The 20,779-nt window shown below is 57.8% G+C and overlaps 1 protein-coding gene across 1 annotated transcript in view; it reads left to right on the top strand.

Moving 5' to 3' along the window:
• Positions 1-20,779, top strand: part of COL8A2 (collagen type VIII alpha 2 chain) — a 28,748-nt gene that overhangs the window by 1,346 nt on the left and 6,623 nt on the right. The window contains exon 2 of the mRNA XM_041417615.1: positions 17,430-17,620. Coding sequence (XP_041273549.1) covers positions 17,446-17,620 — 175 coding nt within the window. The 5' untranslated portion in view covers positions 17,430-17,445. The remainder of the gene's footprint in view (positions 1-17,429; positions 17,621-20,779) is intronic.

Raw genomic sequence — 20,779 nt, 5'->3', positions numbered from 1 at the left:
GTGGGAGCAGAGCCAAAACGCAAACAGCACACAGAGATGTGAATCCAGCAGCTGTCAGGGGCTCATTGGGATTTCGGAAACCACAAGTGCTGTGGCCAGGGCCAGTTGGTTGTGGGTTGAGTAGGTGGTGGAGGCTCTGCCCCACTGCACTGGGCCAAACTGAGAGGCCAGGCTGTCCTTGTCCAAGGAGGCAGCAGTTTGGTGATCGGGATTTGTCCCGTCTCCTGCCATGCCTTTGTTTTAGGCTGTGCAGAGCCCGGCCACAGAGGCAGGGAGGGAGCGTTTCTTTGTACAGGGAAGCATTTAAATTCTTTGCAGTGATTCATATATTCCATTCATATGAAACACAGTCCTGCCGAGTGTGAATGGGGACTGCGGGGGGATTTTTTTAAGGCAATAAGCCCTAGAAGTGTCAAAAGTTATTCACACCTTGGTGAAATCAAGGATATTTCTGTCCGTGGCTCTTGGCAGGGGATCAGCACAGCTCGCCTTGCATTGGGTTTTTGGTTTCCCACTTGGATACGGAGCAGGGGGAGCAAAGGGGCAGCGCTCCCATTCCCCGTGCCCAGTGCTGGAAGATTTCCTGGTGCCAGAGGGGCCTGGCATGGGCTGTGCCTGGGGGTTGTGGCTCAGACTCCCCGGGGTCACACGCTCAGAAAGCCCGTGGCTGGTGAGCAGCCACCTCTTGGTGAGCAAGGTGCTGGGCAAGGTGCTGTCCCTCAAGTGATGGGCACCAAGGCTGTGGCCATAGCTACACACCAGCTGTCCCTACCGGGGCAGAGCCTGCCCTGCCTGCCCTCAGCACAGGGCACAGGAACAGCCCAGAGAGGGGCCTTTTTGGGGGGTGCTGGCACCTTGGTGAAGGGCTCCTAGGGTCAGGCATGACCCTGGATTCACTGAGCTGCTCTGAGGGGCTGCCAAGTCCTTGTTGAGGAGCGTTAGTTTGGGGGGAATCAAGTGGAGTGGCCGGGGGCCAAGATATGGGGGCATCACCACAAGGTGCCCAGGTGTAGGGGCAGCACCCGCAGGGAGCTCTCTCCTCTGCCAGCTGCTCCAGGATGCTTTGAACCACTGTAAATCCTCTCCGAAGGAACTGGAAGACAGTTTTATGGCTGCTGGGGAGGCAGATTAGCAGGGTGTTGTTTTCAGTGCTGATCCATCACGGGACGCCGGCGCTGCGTGGTTCATCCGAGTGCGCGGCTGCTGGCGGGCGGTGCAGCCTCTCCCGGGAAGGTGGAGGTGAAACTTCCCGGGTTTAATGCTCTGTCTGCTCGCTGGCTCTGTGGTGTGAGGGACAAAACCTCCTCCACGGGCCCTGGGTGCCATGGCCAGCAGCAGGCGGGCTCCTCACACTCTGCTACAGCTGCAGATCAAGGGGATTTGGGCAGTGGCACCTGCAAAAGGCATTAACCCGGTGGGGAGGGTGTGGGGCAGGTCCCGTCTGTCCCCACATACCCCTCTGTCATTGTCTCCTATTTCATCTTGTCCACAGCCCAGGAAGGAGCAGAGTTTCCATTCCTCTGCACTAAAGAAAATATCTCAATAAAATATTGACAATAAAATCTCATAGTTCAGAAGAGGGAGGGATAAAAAGACACCAAGTTGAATTTGTCTTCCCCCAGTTTCTCAATCCCACCTTTTCCCTCTGGGAGAGGGTGCAGACCATCGACTCTGTTGGGCATGTGCTGGACTCTGAGCATCCCCAGTCCCCCATGCACTTTGTCACAGCTAATTACAGAGGGTAATTAATGGACTTAACAAAGGCAGGGTGGGATTGACACATGCCCATTCTCTCTTTTGCACTGAGGGGTTCCCTGTGCAAAAGACACATTGGCGATATTTGGGGAGCAGGGCAGGGTGCTGCTGGAACCTTGCTGTGTCCTGCAGTAATCCAGTGGGATTGGGACCCTCAGGGTGGCTGGTGAGGCAGGGGTGACACCCCACACCAGCAGCCCCCCAGCTCTCCCCTCCTGCTCAGGGCTCAGCTGCACATTGCTTCCCTGCGTTGGCGACTTGGACGCCGGCACAGACATAATAAACCGCTTTTCCTTTTCCCCCTGTCACCGGAGCCGTTCCTGAGTCACATCCCTGGCTGCCTGGCTCTTCCCCAGGGCTGTCTGCTCTGGCTGCATAACCCTGCACATCGGCTGCAGACTTCAAAGCCACGGGATCCATCCCGGCCGGGAAGGGCTGCGGGGATGGCAGCGCTCCGGGAAACATCTGCACGGGGCCGGGGGGGCAGGGCTGGCGTGGCTGCTGGGATGTGATGCTCTGCTCCCCAAAAGCCTGGCTCATCCCTGGGCATTGCTTGTCTGCCCCAAAGAGCTGCAGGAGCTGGATTCTTCACCAAAGCCACATCCTGCCCTGTTCTCCCATGTTCTTGCAGGAGCATCCCAGGAGCAGGGACCCCACGGCTCCTGATGGCAGCTGCCCTCCTGCAGTGCTCCCGAGCTTGGCTGGGGGCTGCAGGTGGGAGATGGGTCCTAAAAAGGACCAAAGGTGGCAATGTGAGGGTGTCTGCTGTCCCCTCAGCCCACTGCTCCCATGGCCTCTGGCCCAGTGTCAGCCGAGTTCACAGAGCAAAGCTCCAGCTCACAGGCAGCAACTGCAGCCAAAATCTGCAGAGCAGCCAGGTCTGGTCTCTGTGACCTTCCCTGGGGCCGAGCCCATCCTGCTGGCCCATCTGGAGATGTTTGTCCTCAGAGGCTCTTCCAGGTGCCTCCATCCAGGACAGGGCTTGGCAGGGAGCAGTCAGGGAGGAGGACAACGACTCCAATGTCCACCTGCTGTGGATGCAGTGGCCGATGCAATGCCTTGCCCAGCTTGGCTGTTTTGCACCAAAAACCTAAGTCCTTATCTCTTGCAGCACTTCCAGCCCAAGTTCTGCCTTCCCCAGGCAGGATGTGGCCCCAGAAATTGCCCCAAACCAGCAGATTTCTGCAAACCTGCTGCACGCTGGAGCAGCCTGGCAATGCTGGACCCCTGGGACCTTGCAGTGCTCCTGTGCCTGCCCCACAGAGCTCTGGCTGTTGCTGAGAGCCTCTTTATTGTTCTGGTGGAGGGTTTTGTTTCACTGCTGCCTTCCAAGTTCCCAGGGATCTAAATTCTAAAGCAGGGTCTTGTAAAGAGCCCTGTCCAGATGGGCGAGATGATATTGCCATATCAGATGAGAACTATCCCTGTCTTTATCCACAGACAATGCAGCAGTGGGAGCAAACAAGGATAGAGCCTTTCTTCTGAGGCACATTAGCCAAATAAGAGCCTTCACTTTGTTTTGTGCCGAAACCTAAGGCCTTGAGGCCAGACCACCTCAGGGAACTGCCCCCATCGCTGCAGCCATGTGAGGATTTGCCCTTTTCCCCATTTTCCTGGCAGGGCAGGGCAGCAGGTCCTGCCCATCTCATTGCTGGGGTATTCCCTGTCCTGTCAGAGTGGTGTCCCCAGGGCTGGGAAGGTCTCAGCAGCGCTGCAGGGTCTGGGCAGCACTGAGGCCTCTTCTGTCCTTGGATACCACAGAAGGTGGAAGATGATTTGGTTGTGCCCCATCATTTGTGGGATAGCTGAACCCACTCAGAAGAGTCAGGACAGCCGAGGCTGCTCCGTGCACTCACTTGTGGTGATGCACAAACCCTGCAGCCAATTCACCTGCTTTCAGATTTCATTACAAGACCCAGAATTCAGCCCAGGTTTGTTTTAAGAAGTTACCAGAGTCTGAGAGAGCCTGGGACTGATTTATGGCTTCCCATCAAAATCATGTGGTTTCACCACGAAACTTGGAAGCTCTGGCTGCATTTTTCCTTTGGAGATTTTGGCTTCGCTCCAGGGCTGGGAGTGTGAATCCAGGGTGTGCATCAGGGCTGGAGCATTCTGGTGCTGTGACTGAAATGGAGGAGATATGGATCACCAAGGAGAATATTTAATGTCAGGACAACACAGCCGTGGTTCTCAGGGAAGCACTGATAAGGCAGTGGGAGGCTTGGCACGGCACACAGCTGCAGCAGGTCCTTTGCTCTCACTGTAGCTTTCATTTCAACGCTCAACACTTATCACCCTCACATCCTGCTCAGTGTCAGCAGCCAGAGCAACATCTCCTGAGCTGCTGTGTCCAGGCAGGCTGGGAAGTTCCCCTGCCCTCCCTGATGCCCTGCTCTGGACTCGCAGGGTGAGCTGCCGGTGCCCACCGGGGTTAAATATGTGGGCTTTTGCCAGAGAAGCATATTTCCAGCCTCAAACATGCATTGTCCACGACTGCAGAAAGGTATTTCTCACTGGTCCGTGTACTGCGAGCCAGCGGACAAGAACAAGACGACTTTTATTGCTATTTCTTCATATTTCCTGATATTGCCAGTCTGGCACTCACAACCCACAGGCAGATCCTGCCCTGGGCCTGGGTTTGGATTACAGCAGCGATACCTTTGTCTTTGCTTTGCCTTTAATTTCAGATGCTTTGGGCCCTGTAGGGCTGAGCTGATAACCCTGGAGGGCAGAGCCCACAGACCCAGGGCAGCTTGGGTCAAAGGCAGCCCCCAAACCAGGCCCATGCCCCGGCACACAGAATCATTAAGACTGGAAAAGCCTTCAGGATCATCAAGTCCAACCTTCAACCGAATACCCCATGCCCACTAAGCTGTGCTGGGAAGTGCCACGTCTGTTTTTTGAACGCTTCCAGGGATTCTGACTCCATCACATCCCTGGGGAGCCTGTTCCACAGTTGGACCCAGGCCAACCCCCTGCCCCTCACAGCAGCTCAAGGACCCCAAAACCCAGTGATTGCCATGGGCCCACAGACTCCTGAGGGTCACATTGTGGGGGTCTCATCCTCTGGCTCATGGCAGTGCATGAAGAGAGGAAAAGAGCTTTGTGTTACATAAATAACAAGGTCAAACCCCGCGAGCTGCTCCTGCTGCGCGCGTCCTGCCGAGCATCCCCCGGCGCGGGGGCCAGCGGGACAGCGGAGTCGCTTCAGGGCCTGGGTGCCTTTATGGTTTCAATTTAATGGCTTTTTAAAGTCAAGATGAAAGGGAGAGGCGGGCAGGGCCGCAGCAGTTCCCCTGTCTGCATCCGAAGGAAGCTGGTGGGGCCGTGCCGAGCCCCAGTGGCTCCGTGCCCGCTTCCCAATCCTCCGCTCGCTCCTTCCCACCGCCGGCACAGACACGTCCACACCACGAACAGACGGTGTCCCTGCCAGCCCTGCGCCCTGCCGGGAAGTGCCAGCTCATGTGGCAGCGTGAGATGACCCCTCAAGGCCTGGTGCGGGACACTCAGGTGTCTGGCACTGCCCCGACAGCCTGGCACAGTCGGTGTCAATGGTTTCTTCCATTACACCTCCCATAGCCACTCATTAAAGACCACACGTGATGTGGTCATTGCCAAGCATCAGCTACGGGCCAGGACAAGACCCCAGCACTCCTCAAGCAGCCATAAATTGAGCTGTACGAGGAGTCTGTAATTATTTTATGCCAAGCCTGGTATTTTCCTCCCCCCAGGGAAGCACTAGAGCGAACAAGAGCAGGCCTGTGCCAAACCATGCCCGGGCAGTGCTTTTATGAAATCTTGGGTTCGTCAGAATTAATTTCATTTAAAACATTCTTCTCGTTTTTCATAAAGCACAGCAAATCCGCGGTACTTAGGGCAGGAATGCAGCCAGAGCGCTGCCGGGCAGGCGGTGAATTACCCGCGGCAGATGGGCCGTGACGGGGTCGCCCACGGCCCGGAGCCGGCCTCGGCTTCCTGGGGGCATCCAGCTGGGAAGAGATGCTGCAGTGACCCTCTGGGGAACAGCCAGCATGGAGCTCCAGCAGTCCCAGGGGATGTGGGAGTCCAGGTGTTTGTCCTAGATGCTCTGTGAAGGCTGTGGCTGTGGCTGTTCCCATCCCAAGTGCTGTCCCTGCACCTGTGGGATGGGGCATCACTGACTGTCTGCTTGAGTCCCCTGGCTGGTAGCAGCTGGCCCAGGGGTGGAACCTGGTCCAAAACCTGAGCAAAACCGCTCAGATTGTCAATAATTCAAGTGATTTTTGGGGCTGGGGTACCTGATTGGGGCTGGGGGCTGAAGCAGTGTGGGGACAAGGGTTGGGAGCTGGTGCTCCTGCCCTGCATGAGAAGGTGTGAAGACCAGAGCCGTGGGAGAAACAAACCTCTGTCCACTACTGCTGGGACATGGCAGGGGCACCTTCCCAAAGGCAGGACCTCTGCAGGGCTGCTGCTGGAGGGCTCTTGGCTTGGGAAGGAGTTTAGTCCCTGGGGTCCAACCCCAGCAGGAGAAACAGCTCAAAAATTCCATAATTCTGGAGACCTGACCCACTGGGAAGGGGTGTAACTCCCCTCCCTTCAACCTTCCCCCTCCTGCAGCCTCCCAGAACAGGACCCAGATGAGCACCTCAGCTACTGTGTCCTCTTAGGATGCAAACAGGAGCTCGTGACCTTGGGTGACCCTGGGGCCATGAGAGGAGACATGGGACATCCCTGTGGGAGCTGGAAACCAGAAGGAACCAGCTGTAACTGCTGCAGGCTGGGATCATCCCTGCCATGCTGGGAACCTTGTTTGCTCCAAACTTCCACCTCCTGCCAGGTCAGTGGGCTCCAGCCTGCCAGGCAGCTGGCAGGGGTGAGTAGGGGGATTAGAGGGTCTAGCAGGTGTGGACCCTCATCTTTCATCCTGCTGCAGGGAAATCCACGGCTCCGTCTCCCCTGTTCCCGCACGAGCCCTGCCCTTTCCCCCCACGTGTGCGCTGCTGACTGGGATGGACTGGGAGATGGAACAGCGCTGGGGGCTGCACCATGGCCAGAGCCCTCCGAGCTCAGTTCTGGCTGGATGGCACCCCAGAGGAGTGGCCAGCAGCTGCAGCACTCGTGGCACAGCCACGAGTCGGGGGATCCGCGTGGCTCCGCAGCTTGCCGTGGAGCGTGAGAGCACAGGGCTGGGCGTGCTGTTTATTTTGGTTAAATTGAGTTTTCTCTGGGAGATTGGGGGGCGCGGGGGGCCTCCAGACAAGGGGCTTTTGTGAGCTGAGCTGCAAGCCGATCCCCTTTTGTGGTTTTGCTTTTTTGGATGATACAATTTGTTATTCCAAGAACTACCCAGCAAATGGACCCCATTAGCCGAGTCCCCAGAGCAGCTAGAGCTGGAGCTGGCGCTTGCAGTGCCTTTGTCTGCATCCACCTTGGGCCCACGAGGAGCACTGGGGCCATGGCACTGCTTTGCCCCTGGATGGTGCTGGGGGAGATGGAGGGGCAGGAGCTGCTGCCTCTCCTTGCTGGCTGTGCTGACAGGGCACCTTATGGGATTAGCCTGGGCTGGGACCAGCAGAAAGCACTGGGTTTGTTGAATTCCCTGTCACACTCGTGTCCCTGGCACACACTGACAATAACCCAGTTGTCACGCTGCTGGGGGCTGGAGCCAGTGCTGGGGCAATCCATCCAGGGACAGCCCTTTCGGCCCCTTGCACAGGGCTGGACCTCACCCTCACGCTTGATGGGAGCTGTGGGAATTCACATCCCTCTCTGCCTTTGGGCAGGAGCAGCATCCCCTGCACAGGGGCAGCATTTGGGATCCCACTTGCATCCCCCCACCTGCTCCAAAGGGCTCCTGCACAGCCAGCACATAAAGGGCACGGCAGAATGCTGTGGCAGCTCCAGTGCTGCTGGAGCCCGGCCCGGAGCCGTGGTGCCGGGGCACGGCCACCTCCGGCCACCTCCGGCCACCAGGGCCGGGCGCTCCAGCCGGAGCATCCTTGGCCCTCGGTGCTGCCTCCCGCAGGGATGCTGCTGCCTCTGTTTGTCTTGGCTCCGATGGGTTTTTTCCTGCATGTGAGAGGCTGGAGCTGCGCAGGAGCCAGTGGGTTTGTAAATAAAAGCGTCGGACACCTCTCTGGGTGGTGCTGAAAGCTCCTGAATTATCCCCCCCGCCCTGACACAGGCCATGTGGCTGCTGCGTTCGGGACACACCCGCGGCTCTCCCCGCTTCCCGACCCCGTCCTGGCCGCTCTTGCACAGCCCCTGTGTCCCCCTGAAGTGCTGGGACACCCTGCCCTGGCCAGCTGGGATGTATCCCTGCTCCCACCAACCTCCTAACGGGAATGCTCCCCAGCCGTGGCTGGGCTCCACAGCGAGGATGGGTGTCCCGGCGCGGGAGCACACACCAGCCCTGCCTGGAGATGAGTTTGCCACAGGGGCTGGGTGCGGGAGCATCCCTAGGGCACGGTGTGTGCTGGCACCACAGAGGGGTCATTGCCTGCTGCCAGGTAGCCCCTTGGCCATCTCTGGTTGCTGAAGAACCGGGATGAGAGTGAACCTTGCCACTTCACCTCTGTGCTGGTGCCGTGGCGCTGGGCTGGTGCGGGCAGCAGTGGCCGGAGGCCGTGGGACTGTCACCTCACCCTCCCTGGGCATTGCCTCCTGCCTTGCACGGCATTTGTTTCCATTGGCTCATCAGGGCCATGGTCTGGCCCTGGCAGAGCCCAGCGGGGGCCGTGGGAAGGGGCAGCCCTGACTTCCCAACAAAAGGAGCCCGGCAGTGGGCAGGAGACAGTGCCGGGAGCCAAGCGCAGGGGCAGGACCCGTGCAGGGCTCGGCGAAGCAGCCGCCTCCGCTCACCCTGCCCAGGGCTCGGAGCCCCCGGTGCCTCCCTTGGGGGCAGAGGCCAGCACAGATGGGGGTTCCTGGCGCCCAGCCCCGACCACAGCCCCCCTCCCACCGCGCCCCCGCCATTCCACCCAGGGCCTGACATTTCAACGTGCCGAGCCTTCGGAAAACAGCATTTTAATGCTCTTGCTGTAAAAGCGGTGGAAAATGTCCGTGGGCTTGTGCAGGAAGGCTCCCCGGAGCCGTGGGCGTGCCGGGCGCTGGCTGAGCCCTGCCGGGGCAGCTGGGGTGGGTGGGATCCTGTGGAGCCCCAGGTCTCTCTGACAGCCCTGCAGTCACAGCCAGCTCTGCTCACCCCGGTGGTTCCTGTAGCGGGGGTGAGGCTGGGGCTGCCTGTCCCAGGAGGGTTCTGCAGCCACTCGAGGCACAGAGGGCACTGTCACCTCACCGTCCCCTGGCATTGCCTCCTGCCATCCCTGCCTCCAGAGCTTTTCCTGTGCTCTTCCCACACCAACTCCAGGATGAAGGCTGAAGGGTTCCTTGGACATATTTTCTCTTCTGTTTCGGGTTGTTTTTTTTACAATTTTCCTCTAGAAAAAGGGGCTGAATAGGTCAGTTTAATTCTTCCCATATTTCGTTGCTGAGAAATGCCAGGCCAGTGTGGCAGAGTGGCACCTGCAGCAGATGCCCAGTGCCAAACTGGGGCTGCCATGTGCCTGCCACTTCCTAGAAGGCAGCAGCATGCCCCAGCTTGGGTCTGATCCCTGAATCAACTCTGATCCCCAGGTTTGGATCTTTTCCCAGCTCTGGGTCCGTCCCCAGGATCTGGGTCTGCAATTAACATGGGGAAATGATTGGCATAACACTTGGGGTCCCTCGGGCACAGTAACCACGCCAGCCCCCTCCTGAGCTCCTTGGCAGCCTCCTGGCACCTGTGCCCAAACAAGGGGGTGCCCTTGCCAAGGCAGGGGGTCCTGGCTGGGCTCAGCAGTGTGCCATGGCAGGAGGAGACCCTCTGGGCAGCCGGTCCCGAGTGGAGACTGAGGGAGGTTCCCACATGACACAGCCTGGAGGAGAACTCGCAGTGAGCTGAGCGCTTTTCCAGCTCCAAGCCCAAACAAAAGGTTTTGTAATAATAAACTGTGCCCGGGTTCAGGGTCCGGCTTTGCGCCCCGGTGCTTCCGAGTGGGAACATTTGGATGTAGCAGATGGGAGCACAGGGGTGCAAAATCAGGGACTGACCCTGAGGGACCAAACTCCATCCCATTCTCTGTCCCCTGGGACACTGCAGGGACACAGAGACAGCCCTGAGCACCACTGGCTGCGTGTCCATCCAGGGCCAGCGTCTCTAACAGAAACAAATGAATTCTACTAAGAAAATATTCCATATATTCTGCACTGCTTTCCGCTGGTGCTGGAGCTCCAAGTCCCCAGTTTTGCTTGGCAAAGGGTCAATGGTAACAGCGACGCCCAAGGCAGATGCTCTGGAGCTCTGAAGGTCACTGGCTCCTCTGGGCCTTTCATAGCCAGCTCCCAGCACTGCCCCAGCTTCTCCTTTCTCCATCCTGGGCCCAAAAGTGGTTTTTCCTCTGGGATGATCTGGCACACAGGAAATCCACACCATTTCCCTCTGGGCTGCCCTGTCCAGTTGTGGTTGCTCTGCAGGTGCCCTGGGCAGGGCAGAGCTGCCCGATGGTGTCACATTGGGAGGAGAAGAGCAGTGGGGGATGAACACAATTTTGGGTGCAGGGGTCCAGGTAAGGGGATGGTCTGGAACCCTTTGAAGCAAATGCAATGGGATGCTCGATGGAACTGGAAATTTGGAGCTTGGAAAGGAAAGTGTGGCTTTGGGTCGTGGCACGTTGGTGCCAAGTGATACTGAAAGAGAGTTAATGACAGAGATGGTGCACGTGGGGACACTGAGTGGCACCTCATGGTCCCCAGGACGTGTCACCCAGCTGTCCAGGAGTGCTGCTGCCTCTGCACGGGGTCCTGGAGCATGGGGGTTTGGTGTAATCCTCAGGAAAGCAGGGCCACTGGAATTCCCTGTGAGGCTGTTGACTCCAAGACAAAGGAAATGTGGAAACTTAAAAAAAAAAAAAAAAAAAAAAAAAAAAAAAAGAAGTAGAAATTTCAAATTGAAAAATCAAAGCAGCTGATTCAGCAATGGTGAAATATCTTGTGACAGCATCAGGCAAATTTTTTCCAAACAAAATTCTGGGAAAAAATCAGCTTGATTTTGCACAACCCACAACTGTCCCAATGGAAAGGCACATGGGGGTTGTCCATTGGGATGGGGGTATGGAGTCCCACGGTGCTGTGGGGCCCCAGGAGAGCAGCCTGGCAGAGAGGATACCCCCCAAAAAGGGGATTACAGGGCACAGGAAATCTGAAACCCAGCCAGGAGCACGAGGCTGTGCCAGACAGGAGAGTGGGATACGGGAGTGTCTTGTCCGAGTTTCCACTGAACACCTCGGGCTGGCTGGGGTGGCACATCAGCTCGCAGAAATTAAATCAAATTAAATAACATAAATGAACGTGTACTCCATCCCCTTCTCTGGGTGTGGAAATGGGGAAGCAGCTGCACGTGGCTGCCGTGCCAGGAGTGCTCCTTTATGGTGCATGGCCTTGGGGAGAAGGATGAGGATGGGATGGGGATGGGGATGGGATGGGGATAGGGGTGAGGATGAGGATGGGATGGGGATGGGGATGGGATGGGGATAGGGGTGAGGATGAGGATGGGATGGGATGGGATGGGGATAGGGGATGGGATGGGGATAGGAGTGAGGATGAAGATGGGTATAGAAACGGTGAAGAGAGGGGGCTGGCGAGGGGAAGGGGGAGCCGATGCTGGCGCGGGGCCGCGATTTGCCGAGGCGAGGGCAGGAGCGAGGCACCGCCCCGGCAGGTGACCCCATCCCCCAGCGCCGCCCGCCAGGGAGGGACGCAGCCGAGGCTCCCGCTCCTGAAATTTATTTTAATGTAAACCTAGCTGTAAGGCAGCTTTTTCTCATTTTTAAACTATTTCATATCAATCCTTGGCCTGACATTTGTTTTCTTTGAGTGCGGTGGGGAGCGCGGTCGGCATTGCTGAGGATATCTCCTCTGGAATCTTGGCAGAGGCGGCTCCCTATCTTTGAAGAAACGGCAAATGCAAAACAGAAGGCCGATATTAGAGAAGCATAAACAATATTTTTCCCCCCGTTAACCCCAGGAGAGGCGCTGGGGCCGGCTCGGCGACACGGCGGCGGGGGGACCCCGACCCTGCCCGGCCACAGGGCACCTGCCCGGGCTGTCCCCCGGCCAGGGACACCCCAGAACCGGCTGGTCCCGTCACCTGCGGCCACGCCGCTGTCCCCAAGGGCTGTGACCGACCCGGCGGGACAGGCAGCGGTGGCACCGGGGAATGGCCACACCGGGGGGGTTTGCAGTGCTTGGGGAGGGGCTGGTGGGGCCGGGGGTGCCCCAAGCAGGGTTTTGCCCTGTTGGGGTTCAGGAGTTGAGCTCTGGAGTCTCCCCCGGGGAGATGCAGCTCCGGGGGCGAAGCGGGTGTCACCGGGGGTTGTCAGAGGGGTTTTGTGGAGGATAAACGGGGGGAGTTTGTGTGGCAGCGGGGCTGCCTGGGCAGGCAGGCACAGGGAGCAGTGCTGGCACCAGCCAGGCTCACCTGGGGGGTTGCTAAAAAGCTGGAAAAGGAGAGGAAATGGAGATCAAAGGACCCAGCAAAACCAAGGAGACAGAATTTCAAACTCTGACGTTAAAATAAAATCACTGTTAGGCTAAACACTGCGAGGCAGGTTCCTGTCTGAGCAGCTGGGCAGGGATGGGGGATGTTCCTGTGTTTCAGACAGGAGGAGATGTTTTCACTGCAATTCACACATTTGCTGTCGTACCTGGGCAGGTGCTGAGGGAGGAGTGGAGAGCTCAGGTGGGAAAACCACAGGGTGGGGATGCTGTGCCAGGGACTGAGCAGTGGCAGCTGTCCTGGGGCACTGGGAGCCAGCTCGGGAGCTGCTGGCTCCATGCTGTCCCACTGCTCTGCAGCTTGTATTTACCGTGGTGCAAGGTCAGCACTCTTTTCCTTGGGAGCACAGGTGTTGCTGCTGAGGCTCCTTGCTGCACCCAGAGCCACTGAGGGCTCCCCAAATGTTGTTATGGGCTCCCACTGCATCCCCCTTAGCAGGGATCCCCTTCCCATGGGACGGATGGGCAGGGCTGGAACAGCCACAGTGCTGCTGCCCCACATGTCCCTGCCCCCCAAGGGAGGTGCCCTGAGCACCCTGCCCCAGAAGGCTCATGAAAATGAAACCAGTGACCCCAGCATGAGGCTGGAAGTTTAAATGTCTGCGGCTGATGGCCACTTGCCTGCAAATTCCCTGGGACGGGAATCGCTCTCTGCGGGTCCCTCCAGGCTTAGCAGATTTCTTTGCAAAACACCCGTTGCCTTAGAAAATGTTATTTCTGCACAGGAGCAAGGTGGGTCTGACCTGCAGACCTCGGGAAAACTCCAACTGCTTCCCACTGCTCCCAGCAGGACTTACCTGTCCCTGGAGCAGGGCTGGCCCAGCCAGCACAGGGTCCCTGGAGAGTGATGCCCCATGCTCCAGCAGCTCCCTGGGGCTCTCAGCCCCTCTCCTTCCTGTGGTGTCTGGGCAAATGCTCCACATCCCACACCAGGAGCCGGGCAGAAGCATCTGTGCTCGGTCAGGCCATGAGCCTGGGTTCACAGAGCAGTTTGGACCCTGCACAGCCCCTGTGCAGCCCCCTGGAAAGGGGTTCCAGCCGAGGGGATGGAACCCTCCAAGACCCTCAGCACCCCCATCCCTACTGCAGCCCCGCTCTGGCCCTTGGCTGCTGCTCTGCTCCTCCAGCCCTCAGGGACAGCATCACAGCTGCCCCCGCGCAGGCCACCATCCCACTGGGAAGAGGAGGAGGAGGAGGAGGAGAGGGGAAGAAGAAGGGAAGAAAAAAATGAATCCCCACAAAAATGTCTTCATAACAGGAAACGTCTCATAAAATACCTGTGGTTTGGCATGTGTGATTCCACTGGTCAAACTATGCACCTGGCAGGGAACCCTGCTATTAATGCTGCAGCTCTGGTATTGCGGGACCCGGGACCGCGGCTCCAGGCAGCGTGAGCCGTGGGCAGCCTGCACCATGGCTGTGCCATGCCATGCCATGCCGTGCTGTGCCACGATCTGCTAGGCTGTGCCATTCCGTACCACGCTGTACCATCCTGTACCATGCTGTACCATCCTGTTAAGTAACAGGGGCCATAAATCAGCTGCAGCTCAGCCAACAGCCCTGGCCGTGTCCGTGGGGAAGCGGGGCCATGGTGTTCACAGGAACATTGCCCAGTCCACAGTGCTGACATGGGCTCTGTGGGGAGAGTGGGACAGTGTGGGGGGCAGCAGCCCTCTTCCACTGGGAATGGCCAGGAGCACACCAGGAACACACTGGGAGCTCACCAGGCTGCCCAGCACAAGCCACGAGCGGTTCCGGAGCGACGGAGGCAGCACGGGCTGGTTGTTTTCCTGCAAGAACAAGGTGACATTTCTTGTCTCTTTTCTCATGGTTTAAGTGTGAGATTTTTTCCCTGTTCCCAGTGCTTTCATGGCGTGCCAAGGGTTTTTAACACGTCTGCTCGCCGCCTGCCAGGGGAGCCGACACTCGCACCGTCAGCGTGGCGGCGGCGGCTCTGAAGCCGTGCCAGGGGTCGGGGCCCTGCTCCCCCCAGAGCTGAGCAGTGTGGGGTTGCTGGGCCCCATCCTGCTCCAGCATCCCCAGAGAACAGCATGGACCCCTCAAGTGCTGCCCCTGTTTGAACCCTCCTGGCTCAGCAGCTCCCGCTGGGCTTGGCTTGGCGTCAAGGGATGGTTTTGGTCATACTGGAGTGTGCTGGGGGGGCTGGAGCTGCCTCTGAAGGACAGCAGCTCGGCTGGACAGTGCCCAGCCTGGTGGCTGCAGTGCCCAGGCAGAGTGGAGTGAGCCAGGAGGGGTTACAGTTGGGACCCCCAAAGCATCTCCCTTGCTCCAAGTGGGAAAAAAATTAATCTCATGGGATTTCTGTTGGCCATACAAGAACAGGTTCTTGACCCCAGACCTCAGGAGGACGGGCAGGTGACCCCAGGAGGATGGGGAGGTGACCCCAGCAGGATGGGCAGGTGACCCGTGTCTGTCTGTAGCCACCCCATACACAGGATGGATCTGCCACCATTCACGACCTGCCAGGCGAGAGGGGAGCGTCGTGTGGCTGCTCCGTGTGATTAATTATCAGTTCATAACACAGGAGATTTCAAGCATGAAAGAGCCTCTCCACAAGCACGTTGTGCACACTTTATCCATCATATGAGACTCCAGATGTTTCCATTTTATTGTTATTAAATCACTGCCTGGAGAGTGCGGGTAGCAGGAGGCCTCCTGCCCCAGTGCTGGGCACGGCTGGGGGGGACAGCACAGCACCAGAGACCCCTTGTGTTGAGGGACACGAACCTGGGGGCTCAGGCCAGGCTCCCCCTATTGCTCTGCAGAGACTGGGCTGTTGGAATGACCCAGCTGGATCAAGGGCGTGACAGAACACAGAGCAGGGAACTCAGTTTCACATCCAATACACAATGAAACCCTGGTCAGATTCCCTTGTCCTCCCTCTCCCTTCCCTCTGGCTCCGTTTTCCCTGCATCCCACATCTCTCTGAAGGCTGAGGTCTCACAGCAGGAGGATGCAGTGCCCAGCAGCAAGGAGCTGAACCACCCCAGGGTGCTGCTCCCATGGCAGCATCCTGAGAAAACAGCCCAGTGCAGGGGAGGAGCAGGGGTGAATCCAGCCCAGGTGGGAGAGGAGAGAGCTAGGAAGGGAGGGAGGTAGAGAGGGAGGCACAGGGGTCATACCAGGTAAGGAAAACAAGTAAATAGCTGATTCAGGAGTTTATTCTCCTCTTTTATTTAACAGAAACTGTATTTTTACAGCTGCAATCCCTTAGAATAGGATTCTTTTCCCCTTAAACAAATCCTTGTAAAATAATGCTTCATAAAAAGAAGCGTTCCTCTCCTCGACCCTGAAGACAGAAAAACAATAATGCCGGCGAGGCCCCGGCCACGCTGCCAAGGAGGCCGGGGGTGGCTGTCACCCCTGTCCCTGGCAGTGCCACCCGGCCCACAGCCACGGCTGCGGGTGTCTCAGTGGGAATGGCACCGCTCGGGGCTCTGGGCTCTGGTGGGATGGGCAGAGCAGAGCTCCTCTTCCAGCATCTGCCACAGCCACCTGCATCCTCACAGGGTCCATCGGGCCGTCCCTGTCCCCTCCAGCCCTCAGCTGACTCCCAGACCATTCTCCAGGCACAAGAGCAGCTGTCAAGGCTGCCTCATCCCTGGAGACTCCAAAAACCTGCCAAGCCCTTGTGGCATCAGGAACAATCCCATGCCAGGGCTCCCTGCTCCCTTGACTTAATTTGCTTTAATTTTATTTTAATTTGGGTTGTTTTTTCTCTAGGCTGCAGCCTTTTTTTTTTTTTTTTCCACTGCTGCTTCAGCAAAAGCGATTCAGGAAATTCCGATGAAATCCCAGCATGCAGCAGCCCTGCCCCTGCTCCCTGGCAGGACAGGCCAGGAGCTTAATTCTCATTAATAACCACCACAGGTCAATTATTGCGAGGAGAAGGAAAAGCAGCAAAAAGCTCTTTGGTATCACGTGTTGTTTAAGCTTCCGAAAATAAATGTTCGTTGCAAATCAATCTGTTTGCAGCTCCGCACGTGGAGCTGACAGGGAGAGTTGCTGGAGGAAGAGAGTATTTATAAAGGGGTTTTATTTTAAATAAACAGGCACTTAAGGCTGAGGCTGCTGCTCCCATCCCTCGTCCTCCGCGCGAGTTCCCGGCGCTGCCCGCGAAGCGCCGCAGTTGAGCCACAAACGCAGAAAGTCTCTGGCTCCCACGTCAGGGGTTTGGCCCAGCACCCACTAGGGAGGTTCAGCACCCACTAGGGAGGTTCAGCACCCACTCGGGAGGCTCAGCACCCACTTGGGAGGCTCAGCACTCACTAGGGAGGCTCAGCACCCACTCAGGAGGCTCAGCACCCACTTGGGAGGCTCAGCACCCACTTGGGAGGCTCAGCACCCACTTGGGAGGCTCAGCACCCACTTGGGAGGCTCAGCACCCTTCCCTACCCCCAGGGAAGGCAGGGCTTGGCAGTGGCAGCCTGTGCCTCCAACAGGGGCCAAGGCTCTTGTGAGACATCACTGGAGGGATGTCATAGCAGTGATGGGCTCGGTGAGCTGCAGGTCTCATCTGCATTTTTTCCCACCTCTTATATTTGTTAAAAATGCATAAGGGATGTGAGAGTTACCACAGACACTCAGGGCAGCTTCTGTAAGACTCCACTGGGCATCTCCATGGTTGGTTACAGTGCAAGATGAGGGAAGAGCCTCGAGCTGTGCCAGGGGAGGTTCAGGTTGGATACCAGAAAGAATTTCTCTTTGGAAAAGGATGTCAGGCATTGGAAGGGGCTGCCCAGGGAAGTGATGGAGTCCCAATCCCTGGAGGTGTCTGAGGAACAAGTGGATGTGGCACTCAGTGCTCTGGGCTAGTGACAAGGTGGGGATCAGCCACAGGTTGGCCTCAATGGTCTTGGAGGTCCTTTCCAACCTCAGTGATTCTGGGATTCTGTTCTATAAACTGTATTTACCCTGCATCTCCCAGCTGTGGTGTGTCGGGAAGGGCAGCACGTTCAGGATATGTGCTCCACAAAAAGGCAAATTCAAGCGAGTCCCGCTCCCACGGGGATCATTCCCAGGCTCCCAGCTGGGAAGGGAGGTGGGGGTGTGTACCCAGTGTCGCTGTTCTTTGTCTGCAGGAGCCGTGGGAGCAGGATGCTGCCGGACGTCGCGGCGCTGCTGGTGATGCTGGGCACGACGGTGATGGTGATGGGCCCTGGCTCGGCGGCGGGAGGCGGCGTGGGGGGCTACGCTCAAGTCAAGTACATGCAGCCCATGGTGAAGGGACCCCTGGGACCCCCGTTCCGTGAAGGCAAAGGGCAGTACCTGGGTAAGGGATGCACGCTGTGGGACTGTGCGAGGACACGGGGCAGTGGGAAGGGGACACGGCACCTCACAGTCATCGGGCACTTGTCACGCTCCACCCTTCAGGCTCCTGGAAGCCGCCTGGCACAGCTCAGGGTGCTGCTGTCCAAAACACTTGGCCAAGCATGGCCAGGTCATTTGGGTCTTTAACTCAGTGCAAAGGGACAGGGTGGACACGGGTAGAGGCTCAGCAGGGAAGTGAAGCCCTTTGCAGGGGATGGGAGGGCACCTTGGTCTGGGAGCCAGGGGACACTGGGGACCCTCCAGCCTCTGGCTCCTGCCCTTCTGCCCATCCCCAGCAGCAGGAGGCACAGAAGCCCCAGCACTCGCCGTCTCTGCTTCTCCCCGCTGTTAAACCTGAGCTGTCCTGGCAAGGCTTTTTTCACTCCTCCACCTATTCCGTTTCCCTGTCTGCATTTTGCACCAGCTGGGAAAGGAAAGAGTGCCAAGGCTGGAGCTGAGACCCAGCCTGGCAAGGGAAGAGCAGGAGAGAGACATTTCCTCTCTCGGAGAGCAGCGACAGAAACTCCAGACGTGTTAAATCACTCCCCACTGCGTGATGTGCACCCAGAGGGGCAGAGGCACCAGGGCCATTGCTCTGCACAGCCAGGGCTCCAGCACCCCCAGCCTTCTGTAATCCCCTGTCCCAGCTGCCCTTCCTGCACTCACCCCAGTGCTGGCACCACTACAGGATGGGGCACTGTTGGGCTCGGGTATCCAGACCTGCCAGGTGGGTGCTTGGCCCTTGGGAAGAGCCACCGGAGCCTCCCCATGGGTTGTCACAGACCTGGACCCTCCCAGGAGCTGGAGTCTTGGCTCTGGCAGAAGAAACTGGAGAAGGCTGGGCCACCAGTGGCTGATTTACTGGAGGGCTGAATGGCTTATCAGGAGTTCAGCCCAGCACATGTGTCAGAAAACATACAGCAAAACCTGGAGCCGAAGTGTACTACAAGCCCCCCCGTCCCTGCCCCCTTCCCAGCTGTTGTAAAGCTGCTCCCTGAATCCCAGCCAGAGCCAAAACCTTCCAGCGTAGCACAGGAACACTTCAGCTGCTGGTGGGACTGGATTCAAATCTCTTCCTGCTGTTCTCCCTTCTTTTTTCCCTTCTTCCTATGCATGGGAGTGTCTTGCATTGCCTCTGAGCAATGCTGCCTATGGTGGGGAGAGCAGAGAGTGTGCCAGGCTGGGCCAAGGAGGGGTTTGGACAAGCTCCACCAGATTAGACCAGGTTGAGGGGACACTGAGGCACGGCAGAGCACAGAAGTCCCCTGGACATTACTCCTCTAAAACCCTTGGGAAGGAGAGGACAGCTGGGGGACAGGAGAGAGGGACACAGGGACAGCTGCAGCCCGAGCCACCGGCTGTGGGGCCGCACAGAGGCAGCTGGGGAAGCCGGTGCCTCCTGGATCCCACCGAGCTCCCATCTCTGCTTAACCTCTAATTTGGCAAGGAAAATCCCTGCTGGCCTTCTGCCCTGCTCGGGGAGCTCAGCTGACTGGCCGCGACGGCGCAGGGCTGTGCCGTGCCCCTGCGGGTTACCCCGACCGGGGGGAGCTCTGCGGGGCCCCCGGGCTGCCCCAGCCTGCCCGCGGGGCTGGGACCCCCGGCTGGGGGGCGGGGGGTTCCCTCCAGCCTCCAGGTGCCATCTGGTGAGTGACAGGTTTCCTCAGGGTGCCAGACACCTTTTCTTGCTCAGAATTAGCTGCCCCAGAGCACAGAGGGAGCTCAGGGGAGAGGAGATGCTGCTAAATGCTGAAATGCTCGGAACATTGAAGCAGAGAGTTGCACATTGGGGGTTTATTTTGGCTTAATTTAAACCATGTCAGTGGCCCTGCAGACAGGTAAACCCACGAGTGAGTGCTGTGCTGGGGCACCCACTGCTGGGAGACACTATGAGAGGTGCTAAAACACTGATCCCACACAACATCCCTGTGAGCCTGTGAAACTCTCTCACGAGACAGGGTTTGGCAGCAGCTCTGGAACAAGCTCAGCCAGGCTCCGCCACAGAGCAGCCAACCTCTCCTTCCTGCAGTGTCATCTGGCCGTGCTGGCCAGACCCACTGCTGGCTGCTCATGGCTGGGAACCACTTCCCATCCTGCTGGATTATTCCTCTGCTGGCCGCTCTGCGCTGCTGGGTCCCTTCTGCAGGCAGGAGGGGTCCTTACTGGGATGGACACAGCTCCAGAGGGGCTGCAGCACCCACCTGGCCGTGCCCATGCTCCTCGGGAGGTGGGATGCTCCGTGGTGCCCTGGTGGGAGCTCCCAGGGGTCATTCCTGCCCTGTCCCCGTCCTGCTGCCCCAGCTGGCTCTGTTAACACTCACAGCAGCTCAGTTCATGCGCTGAGGGGAGCACAGAACCCCACGCTGGTGCTGCAGAGCTCCGAGACATGTGTCTGTGGTAAGACATGGGCTTTTGAAATCGGACACCAGTGGGGCTGCAGTGTCCCAGTTTCTCTCCACTGACGGCCCCGGTTTGGTTTTCCCGTCTGCTTTTTTGGCCGCCTGCAAGCTGGCAGCTCCCGCCTGGCGTTTCTCTCCACTGCCTTGTGTGAGAGAGAGCGTGTGTGCTTTTTCCTTCCTTCGTGGGCTCAGCTGTAGATCCTTGTTCTGATTCCATGCAAAATGACCTAGAAAACTAATTCATTTCAAACCATAGCAAGAAAATTAAAAATTAAAAAGAAAAAGTGGGGGGAGAAAACACATTGAAATCATTTACTGGAGAATTTTTTTCCAGAATCCAAACCCCAGAAGTAGTGCAGCACTGCACAGCTCCCTTGCCCTCTTTTCCACACCATTTTCCTGGGTGAAGAGCAGAAGTTTGCATAAATCCAGTGGCAGTGTCGTGACAGACAAGTATTTCCTTCATCAAGAGAGCCAAGTGACCACAGCTACAGCTGAGGACATGGGCCAGGCTTTGATTTATAGATAAACTCTAAAAATGTTTCCATTACCCAAGGAAAACACAGTGGCACCAGGCTGGGAAGGGCCAGAGCTAATTGCTGTGTTGAGGGCAGGCATAGCCACCTCTGATGCTCCGGGAGCTGTGCCTGCTGCTGCCACAGTTATTCTTTTCACGTGTCTCAAATCTCCCATAAGCTTTTCCCGTTGACTGAGGAAATCTC

The sequence above is a fragment of the Onychostruthus taczanowskii genome, unplaced genomic scaffold (genome assembly GCF_017590055.1).
Source record: "Onychostruthus taczanowskii isolate IOZ18803 unplaced genomic scaffold, ASM1759005v1 scaffold56, whole genome shotgun sequence".
Taxonomy (NCBI): Eukaryota; Metazoa; Chordata; class Aves; order Passeriformes; family Passeridae; genus Onychostruthus; species Onychostruthus taczanowskii.
The sequence above is the reverse complement of the archived record's forward strand: the minus strand, read 5'-3'. Positions and strand labels throughout refer to the sequence as shown.